The sequence below is a fragment of the Canis lupus genome, chromosome 8 (assembly GCF_048164855.1).
Source record: "Canis lupus baileyi chromosome 8, mCanLup2.hap1, whole genome shotgun sequence".
Taxonomy (NCBI): Eukaryota; Metazoa; Chordata; class Mammalia; order Carnivora; family Canidae; genus Canis; species Canis lupus.
In genome coordinates this window covers 69851956-69866122 of record NC_132845.1, presented here as the reverse complement: position 1 = coordinate 69866122, position 14167 = coordinate 69851956, and the positions used below count along the sequence as shown (strand labels likewise).

Genomic DNA, 14167 nt, shown 5'->3' with positions numbered 1-14167 from the left:
TGAGCTTCTCTGAGCCTGTTTTCTTACTTATAAAATGAGGATAATAAAACCTACCTCTAATGACTGGTGTCTCAAGGCATCAACGAGACAACCATTTAAGCCCCAGTGAGGCCCCTACCGCAGAGCAAGAGCCTGCTGAGAGACAGCTCACCTTCCTCGATTGGCGATTCTGTGAAGACACCCAGCGGATCGGTCTTGGCTTCTGCTGGATCTATAGACTCCACTGTTTCTCTGCTGAGTCCTGCCAGCCAAGCCCAACAGACATTTCTCCGCTGGCCTGGTTCCTATGTTTGCTCCCCGACTGGCTGGAGCTGGAGCTGGAGCTACTGGGAACGCACACCCAGGGGGGATCCCTGGCAGGGCTGCTCTTGGAAGGCTGAACCAGAGCCACGTAAACACTGCACTTAGCCCATGATGAAGTGTTTAAGCGCCTAGAGGACCCACAACTTACTCTACCTACAAAAACATTCATTTCCTTCTAAAATGTTTTGGTTGCTACAGTCTTGGATGGTGCCAGAAATCCTTTCAATCAAAAACATTTAGCTCGGGAGCACTATGTAGACACATCAGGGTGGATGGCTTTCTCTAGAGAATCCAATGCAACCAGAGAGGCCGGGAGGAGCCATACTGACTCCTTCCTCGAAGGCTTCCTCCCTTCTCAGCCATAGTGCTGGGTTCTGTGCAGGTCCACTTGGATGAAGGGACAGCAACAGAGCCAAGGGGACATTTCAGGGAAAATGAAGACCAGAGTCCATGAAGTTGTGATGGCTCCATAAATGGAAAATTTTTCTCTGTACCCTGAAACACTTAAATCATGTTTTATTTAATGTTAATTAATTAATTTTAAAATTTAATGTTAATATAAGGAAAGAAAATGAGAATCCATCCTTAAAAAGGGGTCCTCATATTAAAACTCTGCTTCAGATTCGCTCCTAGGGAATAATTTTTAAAAAGTCCCAGTTGAGTCCTGGCTTGGCCACTGGGGCCAAGCGTTCTGGTGCCAAAGGTTTATATTCTGCAACTTGTCGCTTCATCATTTAGGTAAAGAAAGGAAATGCCTGCCTCATGGGTTCGGTGGAAGAGTGGCTGTCCAACTGTCGAGTGAGTGCCCTCCTTCTCTGGAAGGGCCTGTCCCTGTCCCTCCCTGCTCTTCCTCTGTCCACTATGGGTCCTGATGCTCTGTAGCATCAGGTGCTCTGTAACCCTCTGCTAAAGAATGGACACCTACAAGCACAATTCACCCACTATAGGCCATGGGAACTTGGCAGGCCCTGGGGGCCACTCGTCCCTACTCTGCACATAGGAAACTGAGGCTGCCCAAGTTTGGCTATCTGTGGCCTGTGAGCATACAGGTGATGAGTTGAGCTTTAAACCCAGGTCTGGGCAGCCTGGGTGGCTCAGTGGTCTAGCGCCACCTTCAGTCCAGGGCGAGATCCTAGAGACCCAGGATTGAGTCCAACGTCGGGCTCCCTGCATGGAGCCTGCTTCTCCCTCTGTCTGTGTCTCTGCCTCTCTCTCTGTGTGTCTCTCATGAATAAATAAATAAAGTCTTTTTAAAAAAAAGTTTTGTTTTTTTTTTTTTTAAATAAATAAACCCAGGGCTCCCGGATCAGAGAGGGTGAGGCCAACTGCAGTAGGTAAGTGCTGAGGTTGACTGACATGGATTATGGGTCAGGCCTTGCTCTATGTAGTTTACTTGTAAGAATTTCCAGAACCCTTACAACACGCATGGTGAAACCCAGGCTCAGGGAAGTCAAGCTACTAGGCCAACATCATGCAGTGCTAGGGTATGACTCCAGGAGTGTGACTCTAATACCCAGGTTTAACTTGGCACCACCCCATATCACTGCAAGGTGCTCTAGGTGGGAGCCTAGAATCTGCTAAGTCAAAGCTACCTCCATCGAGCTGGGAGAGTTCTATCTAAGAGAGATTTTTATTCATCTCAGAGAAATCAAGAGGCACAGAAAGGACTAGAATATGTGCCTTGATCCTTCCAAATGCTGGTATTTCTAGAGAGTCTGCTATTACGTAGACTTGGAGCAGGTTGTCCCTTTATTACCTCTTTGGCCTCCCCAGCTCATTGCTAACCATTTGTTTTCTCACTCTGGAAGGACCCATCGAGGTAGAGACCAAACCTACGATTTTCCAGTGTGATTTTGGCAATGCTCCTGCTTTACAAACGCCCCCTGCCCCCGCAACTCCTGACTCCCCACTGCCAGCCCTCTCCCCACAGGCCTAGCTGGGAAGGCCCTCTCTTTGAGGAGCCTTGGCCTCCACATTAGGGGTGGGGGTGCGATACGCCGACCACTTAGCATTTATGCGCAATCGACAAAGCTCTTCCTCTGACTCTTACAAGTTCCATCCTGGGGTTGTCCAAAGTATTCCCGACTGACACAGGAGTGCTGGTTAAAATCTCTTCCCAACAAGGACCGTTAAGAAGCAAAAGCAAGCAGCTGTCACCCAAAGGGGCAGAGGCATGGCAGACAGTCCCCACAGGGCTGGGCTACCCACCACGTCCGGCGCCTTCTGGATCTGCGAGGCCAGCTGGAGAGAGTGGTTGGCCGACGAGAGCTGCTCTCTCAAAGTCTCCGCCTCTCTCTGAGCCACCTCTGCCCTCTGAAGGAAATGAAAAGTGTGAGAAGAGAAAGTGCATTCAGTTTAACAACTGACAATTATTACAAGAACATTCATCAATTCATGCCTGACTGACTATAATTGATTTTCCTAAACACTCAACCTAATAAATGCTAGAAAAAAACACAGAATGTGATGGATTTTTATTTTAAACAGTACAAGGAAGAAATAATTGAGCGATTATGACAGTAATTTAACGCTAGGAGCAAGGAATCCCCTGCTGATACTAATGCTCCGGCCCACTGAATTTCCCAGACTGAATAAATACAAGTGGAAATAGAGTCTTTTGATTCAATTTCTTTCTATTCTCATAGACCAAGAAGATTTTATTGCAGGATTACTCCTGGGAGTAATTCTCACGGGTAAACAGTGAATTAAAGACACTTTGGCCATTCTCTTCCTAAAGACGCGCACAATGTTGTGGTTGTTTTCCTGTAGTGAGTATTTCCATAAACGTACAGGGTGTAAATGCCACCTCTTTTGTGAGGGCCAGGCTTATTGCAACATATTTAACCCTTCACCTGACAAAATCTTCTGACTCTGACGCTGGCACTTCCAGCCCGCCAGGCTGATGGTGGGGGGCTGGGGGCATTGGGGGGGTGGGACATGGGATGGGGGGTGCACGCAGAGGCAGGAGGTTGGCCTGACTTTACTAGGGGTGAGGGGAGACTGGAGGCAACCGCAGGAAGGGGGCCCAAGGAGAAAAGGGAGGTACATTGCCACTATTTGCATGTCATTCTCGGACTGAGAAAACCAATGCTACTGGATGGCACAGCAGGATTTCCCACTGGACGGTGAGATGGGGGACATGTCCGTGCCCGCTGCCTGAGAAGGCACGGAGGTGCAGCGGGCAGAGGAGCCAGGGCAGGTGACCTCCACCCATTGAGTTTCTTTCTTCTCTACCAGGATGGGGACAGAGTCACCTGGTCACCTTCTCAGGAACCTTACCGGGTTCAGCATCTGCAAGGGTACACTGCATAGAGGACTCATTCACAAGCGTTTTATGAACGGGCTTGTCCTGATTTTACAATTATGATGGAAGAAAAACTCTCAGAGGGGTGGGGAAGGGTAGCACTGGGTATGCGGACTGCAAAATCATGTGTCATCTCTTTCCACTGGACTCCCACTGCATGGAGAAAAGATGAACGAGGAGAGCCTGGCTGGGCAAGCTATGTCGTGCATTTTTTCATTTGGTGGCGCGATGGCCTGTGTTGACTAATTGCTAAGAAAGGACTGAAGAAGAGAGACAGGAAGTGAGCCTACCCAGGACTCACTGATCAATCTAGCTGGTGAGGGATGGGTTTGGCAGCCTTCAGCGATTCTCTGACACAGTACTGTTTTGCCAATCTTCCCTGCACGCCGACATATTAGAATATATATATATATATATATATACATATATATATATATATATATGGATATATAATACATATATAAAATTTTTATTTATTCATTTGAGAGAGAGACAGAGAGAGTGTGAGGATGAGCAGGGCAAAGGGAGAGGGAGAAGCAGGCTCTGTTGAGAAGAAAGCCTGAAGCAGGGCTCGATCCCAGGGAGCTGAAGGCAGACGTTCAATCGCTGAGCCACCCAGGTGCCCCTAAGGATGTTTCTAACAGCAATTGCTTCTTCCAGGGTGGTGTTTGTGGCTGCCTGCCGGGCTTCGCCAGGGGCGCTTGGAACCTCACTCCATTTGATTCACAAGGCACCTTGCCATGCCTACCTGTGCTCAAGAAGCCGCCTCCCACCCTCTGCTCCAAGCAGAATCCAGAACGGGAAAGGCGGTGATGTTACCGGCGTGGTGACAGTGGCTAGGGTGAGTCCTGGTTCCTGCTAAGTGCAGGAAATCTCCTCTTCGGTGGCAGGGTTCTAGATGTGCCACTCCAAGTTTCTCTGATAATCATGTCATTACTACTGAAAAGTTTACTCTTCTCTTTCTAGTCGGCTAATCCCTTGGGCATAGAATCTCCATGACTCTGCCAGGAATGAAGTGTATTTGACATATTTCTAGTCTCTTGGACTAGGAAAAATATTAGCCCAGTGGAGAAGCTGTTTTAGTAGCAGCCAATGAGGTCATCCAGCCACCCTGCCCTGCCTGGTAATGCTGGCTCTGAGGTGTTCCAGAAACACCCGAATGCGGGCAGGCCCAGGCAATGGGTTCATGGCAAGGCTCTCATGTGGGCATTTAGCCGTGTGGAGCACAGTGCTGTCTTACTAGTGGCGGGTGGCTCATGGAACAAGGGATCTAGCTGTTGAGAGCTTTCTCTTCAGCTTGCACAACTTCTCCAGAGCGTCTGCACTCTGTTCAGTTTCCAAGTTCACATTCAGAGTTGCTCTGTGGCCTATCCACGGTGGTCACAGCCTTTTACCACATTTGGCTTGACTTGGTTACTACGGTGCAACTTTTTGAACGTTTAGCATTTATATTATTTGTTTAGGATTTGTGCCCTGGGTACATCAAAAAGAAAATGAGTTGAGGTGGTTTGTGCAGCTAAACAGGCACAGAGCAGATCAAAAATAAAAGCAGGCCTAAGAGCAGCTGAAGGAGGGAGTGGGAACAGCCGCCAGTATGCAGCTGGGGGGAATTAGTTCTTGCCGTTGTAAATTTAGTCTCATCGTTGACAGCTGAGGCAGAAAAAAAAAGGGGGTGGTGCCGTGCTGGGTCAGGACCGCGCTGTCACTCGTGTGCAGGGTCTCCCGTCTTTCTGGGGCCCACAATCCTGCCCGATAAAGGGGTGTTTCGAAGAACAGGAATCAGTGGTGGCAGGCAGAAGGCTCTGGTGTTTTCTGACCTGGAACCCCAGACACAGAGACCCGAAACGGCCACCTCCTTGTTTCCGGGGTGCGGGCTCTCCTACCCCTCCCCGCCCTGCTGAGGCCAAGCCCAGGGCCCGAGGCCAGGCTTCTGGCTGGCAGCTGGCACGGCCCCAGGGTGGGGGATCCAGCAGCCACTCCTCACCAAGTCGGAGCTGCTCCCCTGAGACGCCTCCTCTGCTGGCTGTTGCTTACTTTCTGTACTTTCCTGGGAAGTGAGAGTCGGTGCTAATAGCCTGGGGCAGTGAAGCAGGAGGACACGAGTGGGGACACTGGCTGTACCGGCAGCGGCCTGGTGACAAGCACAGACACAGGTGCCTCGTGAGCCTGCGCAGGACAACTGAGGACCAAGGACGTAATAGGAGTCCAGGGCCTAACAGCGCCCCCCACGTGGGGTGAGGAGTCCAATCAGAAACCACTATTAGTATCTTTAAGGCCCCCGGCGGGCACTGCCTGAAGGTTTCATTACTTGTCTCATCTGAAAATGGAAGACTATTTAGGGAAAGATGACTAGAGTCCGTAGCCGGCTTCAGCAGCCACCTGGGAAGCCAGAGGCAGGGAGCAGCACTTGATCAATTCTGTCAGTCAGGCTGCCAAAGAGCAGTGATGAGTCCTACGTGTGGGACACTGGCTCGCCCAAGTCACAGCTTCGTATCTCAGGAAAGGTGGCCTGACTTGTGGGTGCAGGGTGCCTCCCCGTCCTACAGGAAGGGCCAAGGGAACCCCCCCCCCCCAACTCCTCAAGGGCTCCTGAAAGGTCCCAGGAAGGGCAGGAAAGAAAGCTTTTCCCAAAACTCAGGCCCCGAAAGAAGACACATTAGAAGGCCAATATAGAATGCTGACAGCTATTTCCCGACCTGAAAGTCTGAAAAATTTGATTAATAAAATGTGGAGGAGGCACGGTGGGGCAGGGCAGAGAGGAGGCAATGGTGAAAGCCTCAGGCAGCTGCAGCCAGCAGGGTGGGTGAAGGCCCAGGGGGGAGGCTGGTGAGGCCAGCCATGGCCTGGTGTGAGATGCAGGCCCCAGGCCCACAGAGAGGTGGCTGTGGTTAGACATTCTCTAGGGTGGCATGTTTTCGTTCCTCCCAGGACCAGGGTTGAGACATGATGGAGTCCAGGCTTTGTCCAATTTATCCATTTAAGGTATAGCCTTTGGAGTCCCTGGTTTTAAATGGTGGCGGTGCTAGTGGGTATCTGATCTGGTCTTCTGCCCAACTGGGCCCTGGTCTTTGTGTCTTGTCCCCTTCTGTACATGTGGCCACGAAAACCCTGGCCTGGGGCAACCAGAGGCAAGCAAGTCCCTCCAGTGACAAAGCAGCCACATAGGCTGGCCGTGGGCAGAGCCTCCAGGTAAACCCATGGCTTCTCAGAGATGGGACCTGGCTAGGAACATGAGGTCTGTTAGCAGGCAAGCTTTCTTTCTATTACTTTGCTAAGGCTACTGGAGCAAATTACTATAAATTTAGTGGGTTTGAAAAACACATTTATTATCTTAGAGGTCTGGAAGTCAGGAGTCCACAATGGGTCTCACTGGGCTCAGATCACAGGGTGGGCAGGGCTGTGTTCCTTTCTGAGGCTCTGGGGGAGAATCTGGTTTCCAGCCATTTCCAGCTTCTGGGGGCCTCCTGCATTCCTTGGCACATGGCCCCTCTCCCACCTTCAAAGCCAGCACATGGCTCTGATGTGGACTCTTCGGCATCTCAGGATCCCATGATTACACTGGGTGCGCTCACACACTCCCAGGTCATCTCCCTATGTCAAGGTCAGCTGGTAACAGCCTTAACCCTTCCTTGCCAGGTACACTAACATATTTGTAAGTTGGGCTTGGGAAGCATATGTGGGGGCCATTTTTCTAGCTACCATACTCGAGGACAAATAACACCACATTTGGACAATTTCGAGAAGAAGGCAAGTTCTCCTTGGGGATGACCTCCCGGCCTGTTCCTCACAAGGCCCTGTACTCTGGAAGGAGAGATAAAGGAGAGGGGAGGCTAGCAAAGCCAACAAATGAGCCTTCCAAAGGGGTGGGTGGACTCCATTGCTCTGGAAAGTGCAGAGCCAACTCCTGGTCATTCTTCCAAAGCAATGCCCCCGCATGATTCCAGAAAACAGCCAAAACCCCAGAGGTGACCCTGCTTCAGAGATTCTGCAGGAGAGAGGTCAGGAAAGTCTACTCTGGGACAGAGATGAGACTTATTACCTCTCAAGCTGGCCCTGTGCTGGTGACTGGAGTCCCTGTTTAGACTCATCTAACTCTAAGACTCCTGCGTTAGGGAGAATTAGGAATGGGTTAGAGTGACACAAGGTCACCTGCCAACCTTAAGAAAACTTCCATTTAATCAGGTACACTGTAAAACATCACACAACTCCCAAACCAGCAGCCTACCCCTTTTAGATATTAGTCTGGCTCCAAAAGACCAAAAGGCTCAGCTGAAACAGCCATAATCATCATCATGATAATTCCACCACCTACTGGCACCCTGCTTATTTTGTCTAAGAACTACAGTCTCAGAAACTTAATATCTATAAAAATGGCAGAATCTTATTAAAAAAAAAACCTAGAATTACAATGGCCATTATGAGGAACATTCCAGTTAGAGAAGATCATTTAAGAAGTGCACTTGAAAGCAAGGGCTCCCAAATCAAACAAACCGAATGGGGTACGTATTTAATTGGCAAGCAGAAGTCTCCAAAATGCTTCAAAATTCCCAGTTTCATTGCAAAAAGCTAATTAATCACTGAACACAGGTTTATCCATTTTGGGCTTCCTTTTACAGAGGAATCAAAGATATCTGGGTTTACTAGTAAGACACATTTTGTGCCACACTGAAAAATTTACTACCAGAAACCATGTTTCTAGAAATTATACAATGCATTTATACATTTGCCAAGCCACAGAATGCTGATGTAAAGGTTCACGAACAGAAATGAAAGGTTCTAAGGGTTAGAAATTCTAATATATGTAATTACACTACTAGAAATAATAAAGGAAACATCTCTGTATGCAAGGAAGGTAAGATGTGTGTTTTCAATCAAAGAAGGTATGAAGAATGGAGAGGCATTTGTGTTGAGGGAAAAGAAAACAATTTTGTCTTAATGAGAGGCTGCTTATTTCAGAATGCAAAAACGGAAAAACACAGGGCAAAATCTGAATGTGAAAAAGAAAGTTGTAGATTTGTGGACAAGAAATCTTTGAAAGAAATTTTCATGTGTGGTCAAGCTACCTAAGATTAGAATAAATGTGATAAAGTTAAATGGGTTTTAACATCAAAAGTGATTTGGTGCAAAATAGGGTTTGGTTTTCTTTTTTTTTTAAATATATTTTATTTTTAAGTAATCTCTATGCCCAATGTGGGGCTCAGACTTACAAAGCTGAGATGAAGAGTCACGTGCTCTAATGACTGAGCCAGCCAGGTGCCCTGGGTTTCTCTTTTAAAAAGACAGTTTTCTTGAACTACTGGTTTGCTCTTGATAAGAGACAGTAAAAGGTTCTTCTTTACATTTTAGGTAACTTGCCTGGAAAATGAAGGTTTTGTGTCTTGTCAAAATAATTTCCTGGGTCTTTATCAGGTCTTTGATTCCTTAAGAAAGCTGTCTTCTCTACTAAAAGAGCTAAGGGTTTGCTTTGTTTTGTTTTTGTTTTTTTTTTTTGCTTTGTTTTGTTAAACAACTATTTAACTTCCTGTATTTGCCTTCAAGGTCTTCAGTTGTCACTATGGTTAAATAGAGGAGTAATTATTGTGTCACAGAGACCTACGATCCTACCTGACCAAGTGTTCTAAAATCCTTTGATGTTTTCTGGGATCCCTGGGTGGCGCAGCGGTTTAGCACCTGCCTTTGGCCCAGGACCCGATCCTGGAGACCTGGGATTGAATCCCACGTGGGGCTCCCCGTGCATGGAGCCTGCTTCTCCCTCTGCCTATGTCTCTGCCTCTCTCTCTCTCTCTCTGTGACTATCATAAATAAATAAAAATTAAAAAAAAAATAAAAAAAATCCTTTGATGTTTTCTGACAAACTTCTGTGAATCAAATGCTAAAGGAAGTCTTTTTGACTTTGAACTAATTTTGAGATTTTCAGGAGGGGTCCTGGGACATCTCAAAGGATTTGTTCTTTCACCTTATAAAAAGGGAGATATTAAACTAACTTGGCTTATTTGGTTTGTTAAATCACACAGGAAGAGTTGTTCAGTAAAATGCAATACTGAGCCTTCTTTATGTTGTATTTGTATAGGGATATAAGTGTTTCGGAAATTGTGTGAAATTCCTAGAAATCTGATTTGTCCTGGTATTATGTCATGATTCTAGTTATTATCTTAAAATGTCATACATCACAGAAATGACTACAATTCCTTATCAAATGAACTCTCAGCAGATCTGTAGCAACAGACATTTTAAAGTCTTTGTCATTTACAGAGTTATATTATTTTACTCAGATGCTTTTTGCAAAACTTTTCCTTTAAAAGTGTGTTGTCTTCATGGGGATTCATGGAAAGGACTTTAACAAGTCCAAATTTTGGATAACCAAGATCATTAAACCAAACTGGATAAGAATTTCCAGAATTTATGGGGAAAAAACCCCCAAAACCTGGATTCAAGCAGAATGAGGATTAATAACAAGGAAATGAATGAGCGGAGGAGGATTGTTTTTTATGACTTCTTACTTGAAAGACTGATATTTCATTTTTCCAGATTTAAGGAAACTTTTCTCAAACAGGAATTTGGCATTTTTTACCTTTTTAAACAAAAATGAAACATTTACTTTTTCTCTCAACCTGATCCTTCCAGAATTCAGAAACCTTATTCTTTTCACAGCAATATAGTTATTTAATAAGTTCAATGAGAATGTGTTCTCCTTGTAACAGGACACAACTGGAAATATTGGCTATATTACCACAGGCTTGACCTGCTTGTCATATTTGAGAGATGTGCATATACTCGGAAATGACTAGAAAGCTTTAAGGAACTAGGGTTGACTTTATGGGGCCAATAAGTAAAGCCCCTTCGGGACACCTGGGTGGGTCACCCATGATCCTGGAGTCCCAGGATCGAGTCCCACATTGGGCTCCTTGCATGGAGTCTGTTCCTCCCCTCTGCCTATATCGCTGCCTCTCTCCCTGTGTCTCTCATGAATAAATAAATAAAATCTTAAAAAAAAAAACTCCTTAAAAAAATTAACCTGATATTTTGCTTACAAGGTTCTAGCTTTGAAAGCACAGAGGAGCTTACATGGTCAGTCACGATTCTTGCTGCACTCACATAAATAATCAGGCCAAGTTGAATATAAAATTACTTTTACTGTGATTATCTGTAGTAAAAAAAAAAGGATAGGGGTGATTGCAGAGAGAAAAATTATGTTTGTGCCTTTGTAACTATCAGATGCTAATCCTGTTAACTGTTTTTGAGGTTTTGTGATTAAAACCTCTAAACTGGCCTGGATCCTGACTCTTCTAGTTTCCTCAACTATCTGGCCATAACTCTCAAAACGAACACTTCTAAATTTCTCCTACCCTTCTGATTTGGATTCACTAGGAACAAAGACTGCCCTTTATAATCTCCTTGAAGGAAGGGATGAGACCAGGTCCTCCTCATTGCCTAGATGGCAGGCAGACTCCAGGGACCTGAAGCTTGGGTATATACATCTTACAGCCAAAAAGGCTCCACCTGACAGTTGATCTTGTTTGAATGCTGGAGACCCTTTGCATGGAATGACTAGGAAGAGAAGCAGTGAACACTGATGTAGGCTGCTTCTCCCCAAGATGCTGGATGGAGGGATCCCTGGGTGGCTCAGTGGTTTAGTGCCTGCCTTCGGCCAAGGGCATGATCCTGGAGTCCCAGGATCGAGTCCCACATCGGGCTCCCTGCATTGGAGCCTGCTTCTCTCTCTATGTCTTTGCCCCTCTCTCTCTTTGTGTGTGTCTCTCATGAATAAAATCTTAAAAAAAAAAAAAAAAAAAAGATGCTGGATGGAGACCTCAAACTTGAACTGAGCATGAGACCCTTTCTTCCCTTTTGTTCTTTGACTCACATTAGCCTGGAAAGATAACACCATCATCCATATCTCTTAAGGCCACTGCTAGGAGAGGGGGTAACCTTTGCCTTTCAGATTACTGGATTTGTCATAAGAACTCCTATCTGTCCTCATGGACAGCATCACCTTAGTGAGAATGCTTTGTGCCCCGACAGGGTTGATCTTTGCCTCTGGTAGTTATCATTCTCCCTGGGCCTATGAATGCCTGGCTGGCTGGTGCCTAACTGGGCAATGCCTCTTAGGTTCTAACATGCCTCAAACTGTCCACAGACTGAGACATTTCAGTGGTCAGTCTCTGAATTTAGAGTTAGAAAACACCTACTAGGAGGTATTTGTGATTCAAGATTTGCTTCCTTCGGCTGGGCCCTACTTTCCTGGTTAGCAGTAAATACAAATGAGGTTACGACCAGGAACCTCTCCTTAACTCTTGAAAGTACTGGGGAATCCACTGCTAAAGCCATAGCTGCTCAATAAAGATCCTTAAGACTCTCTGGCTACGGTTGTTCTTGATAATAAGAGAGGCTCTATCTTTTGGCTGAACAAGGAGGGGTCTGTGCTGTGATCAACACCACCTGCTGCATCTGGATTAACACTTCTGGGGAAGTATGAATTCATTTCCATAAAACCACTGAGCAAGCCACCTGGCTTGGAAAGGTTACTCTTTCAACAGGGTCTTTCTTTGACTCATTTGATTTTGAATAATTTGGGTTTTGGGGACCATGGCTCCAAAGTCCATTCCAGACACTGGGAATTATCCTGCTTCTTATAATTATAGCAACCTCCCTGGTGCACTGTATTCTCTCAAAAGCTTTTTTTTTTTTTTTTTTTAAAGATTTTATTTATTTATTTATGAATGACACAGAGAGAGAAAGAGAGAGAGGCAGAGACATAGGCAGAGGGAGAAGCAGCCTCCTAGTGGGGAGCCCGACGTGGGACTCAATCCCAGGACCCTGGGATCATGACCTGAGTCAAAGGCAGATGCTCAAACACTGAGCCACCCAGGTGCCCCATCTCTCAAAAGCTTTAAATGCATGTTCAAAGCCACTAATCATCAAGCAAACAATCTCCCCAAGACTGGAGTGTCAGAAAAGGAAAAGAATGACCCACTAAGAGACTGTGAGCCTGAAGTTGTGACCCTGTGACCACCATGTGAATTCCACAAAAAAAACATCATGACCTGGCAATATCACACAGAGGATCAGTAAAAGCTGTGAGGACTACAGAGTCGTGGCTGAGCATGGCACTAATGGTTTAAATTTTGGTCACATCTCTCAGGCTGATAGTCTGATCAAAAGGTAAGAACTGTTATTTTTAAGAACAACATGCTCCAAATGGTGTCACTTGTGCCAAACCCCATGTCAGCAAACCCAGATCGAAGGAAGACCTAACCTCATTGCAGTGTCAGCCTCTTCTGGGAATGTGACTTTTAACCCAACAACCTGGAATTTCCCAGTCTGTGCTAGTAAGGTCCAACAGACCCCTCCTGCCTCCTGTAGGAAGGAACCTAAAACAATTCGCTCTTTATCCTTCCCTTTTCTGCCTTCCATTCTGCATGGCTCCTCAGAGCTCCTGTCTGCTAGGTGGGATGCTGCCCAATTCATGAATCGTTGAATAAAGCCAGTAAGATCTTCAAAATTTACTCAGTGGATTTGTTTTTTCGGCAGTGTTCTCTCCAACGTGAGAGAATTACTACCCTCATTCAAAGATAGATGGGAAACACACTGGGAGCTGGGAGGTTCGTTCAAGACCCATGGCAGGGAAATGGGAGGTGTGGGACTCAAACCCAGTTGTTCCCCGCGAGAACCTAGAAACCTTGGTTGGAGAAAGTGCCATGCCTTGCTAGGAGTTCTTGCAGCTCTTTGCATTTTTCTCTACCCTTGGTTCTGTTCCTCGGTGAGATTAAGCTGCACTTCTAGCTGAAGTTCCTCCCGTTAGGGCAGTCTCCTCTGTAAGAATCAGGCAGGTAGCAGGAGGAGGACCACTCAGTGAAAGGACTTCTTCATGCCCCTGGCTGGGACTTGGAAAGGCATGCAGGTGAAGGTACAGCCGGCAAAGTGACAGGATGGTTGAAGCCCCAGATGGCTTTATACAGTCAAAAAGGCACAAAGTTGTGGCTTCTTATTTACCATCCAGTCTTCAAAGTTCTGAACCATCACAGCCACCAATTAAGGTGGTGAGTATTAAAGCAAGTGCCTTGAAGTTTAACAAACAGGTGTAAATGAGACCCGGAGCTATCGGTGGCTGACTGCTCTTCCACTTTTCCACAATAGAAACACAAGTGCTTCGGCAATAAAACAGCTTCAGGTCTCAGTAGAACATTTTGACTATAAACCTAGTGCAAAAATAATGTGATATACCAATGAACTAGTAAATTGCTCCTCCTGGGGATTTCCCTTGATGGGAAAGGCAGCTGAACCAGCTGTCTGGCTGCGCCTGCACGGGTGTATGGCTCCTTTGTCCCCCGACTCCTGCCCCGCTGCCTCTGCCTCCTCTCTACTTGGGACTGCCTCATTTCAAGCCCGAGTCATCTTTGCCCTAACGTATCACGACAGCTGCTCTGCTGGCTTCCTGTCTTTCCACTCCCATCCGTGCTCTGATGTTTCGCCAGGGTGATCCTTCTGGAACAGAAGTCCAATATCTCACTTCTGCCCATGATTCCCCACTGTTCTCAGAGAGAGGTCTTCCATGCAGAG

General features: G+C 46.4%; 1 protein-coding gene across 16 annotated transcripts in view; it reads right to left on the bottom strand.

Moving 5' to 3' along the window:
- The window catches only part of CUX1 (cut like homeobox 1), a 363980-nt gene that overhangs the window by 90423 nt on the left and 259390 nt on the right, over nucleotides 1-14167 (bottom strand). For all 16 annotated transcript variants that reach the window (XM_072837352.1, XM_072837353.1, XM_072837345.1 and 13 more), the window contains one exon: nucleotides 2512-2616. In XM_072837352.1, coding sequence (XP_072693453.1) covers nucleotides 2512-2616 — 105 coding nt within the window. The remainder of the gene's footprint in view (nucleotides 1-2511; nucleotides 2617-14167) is intronic.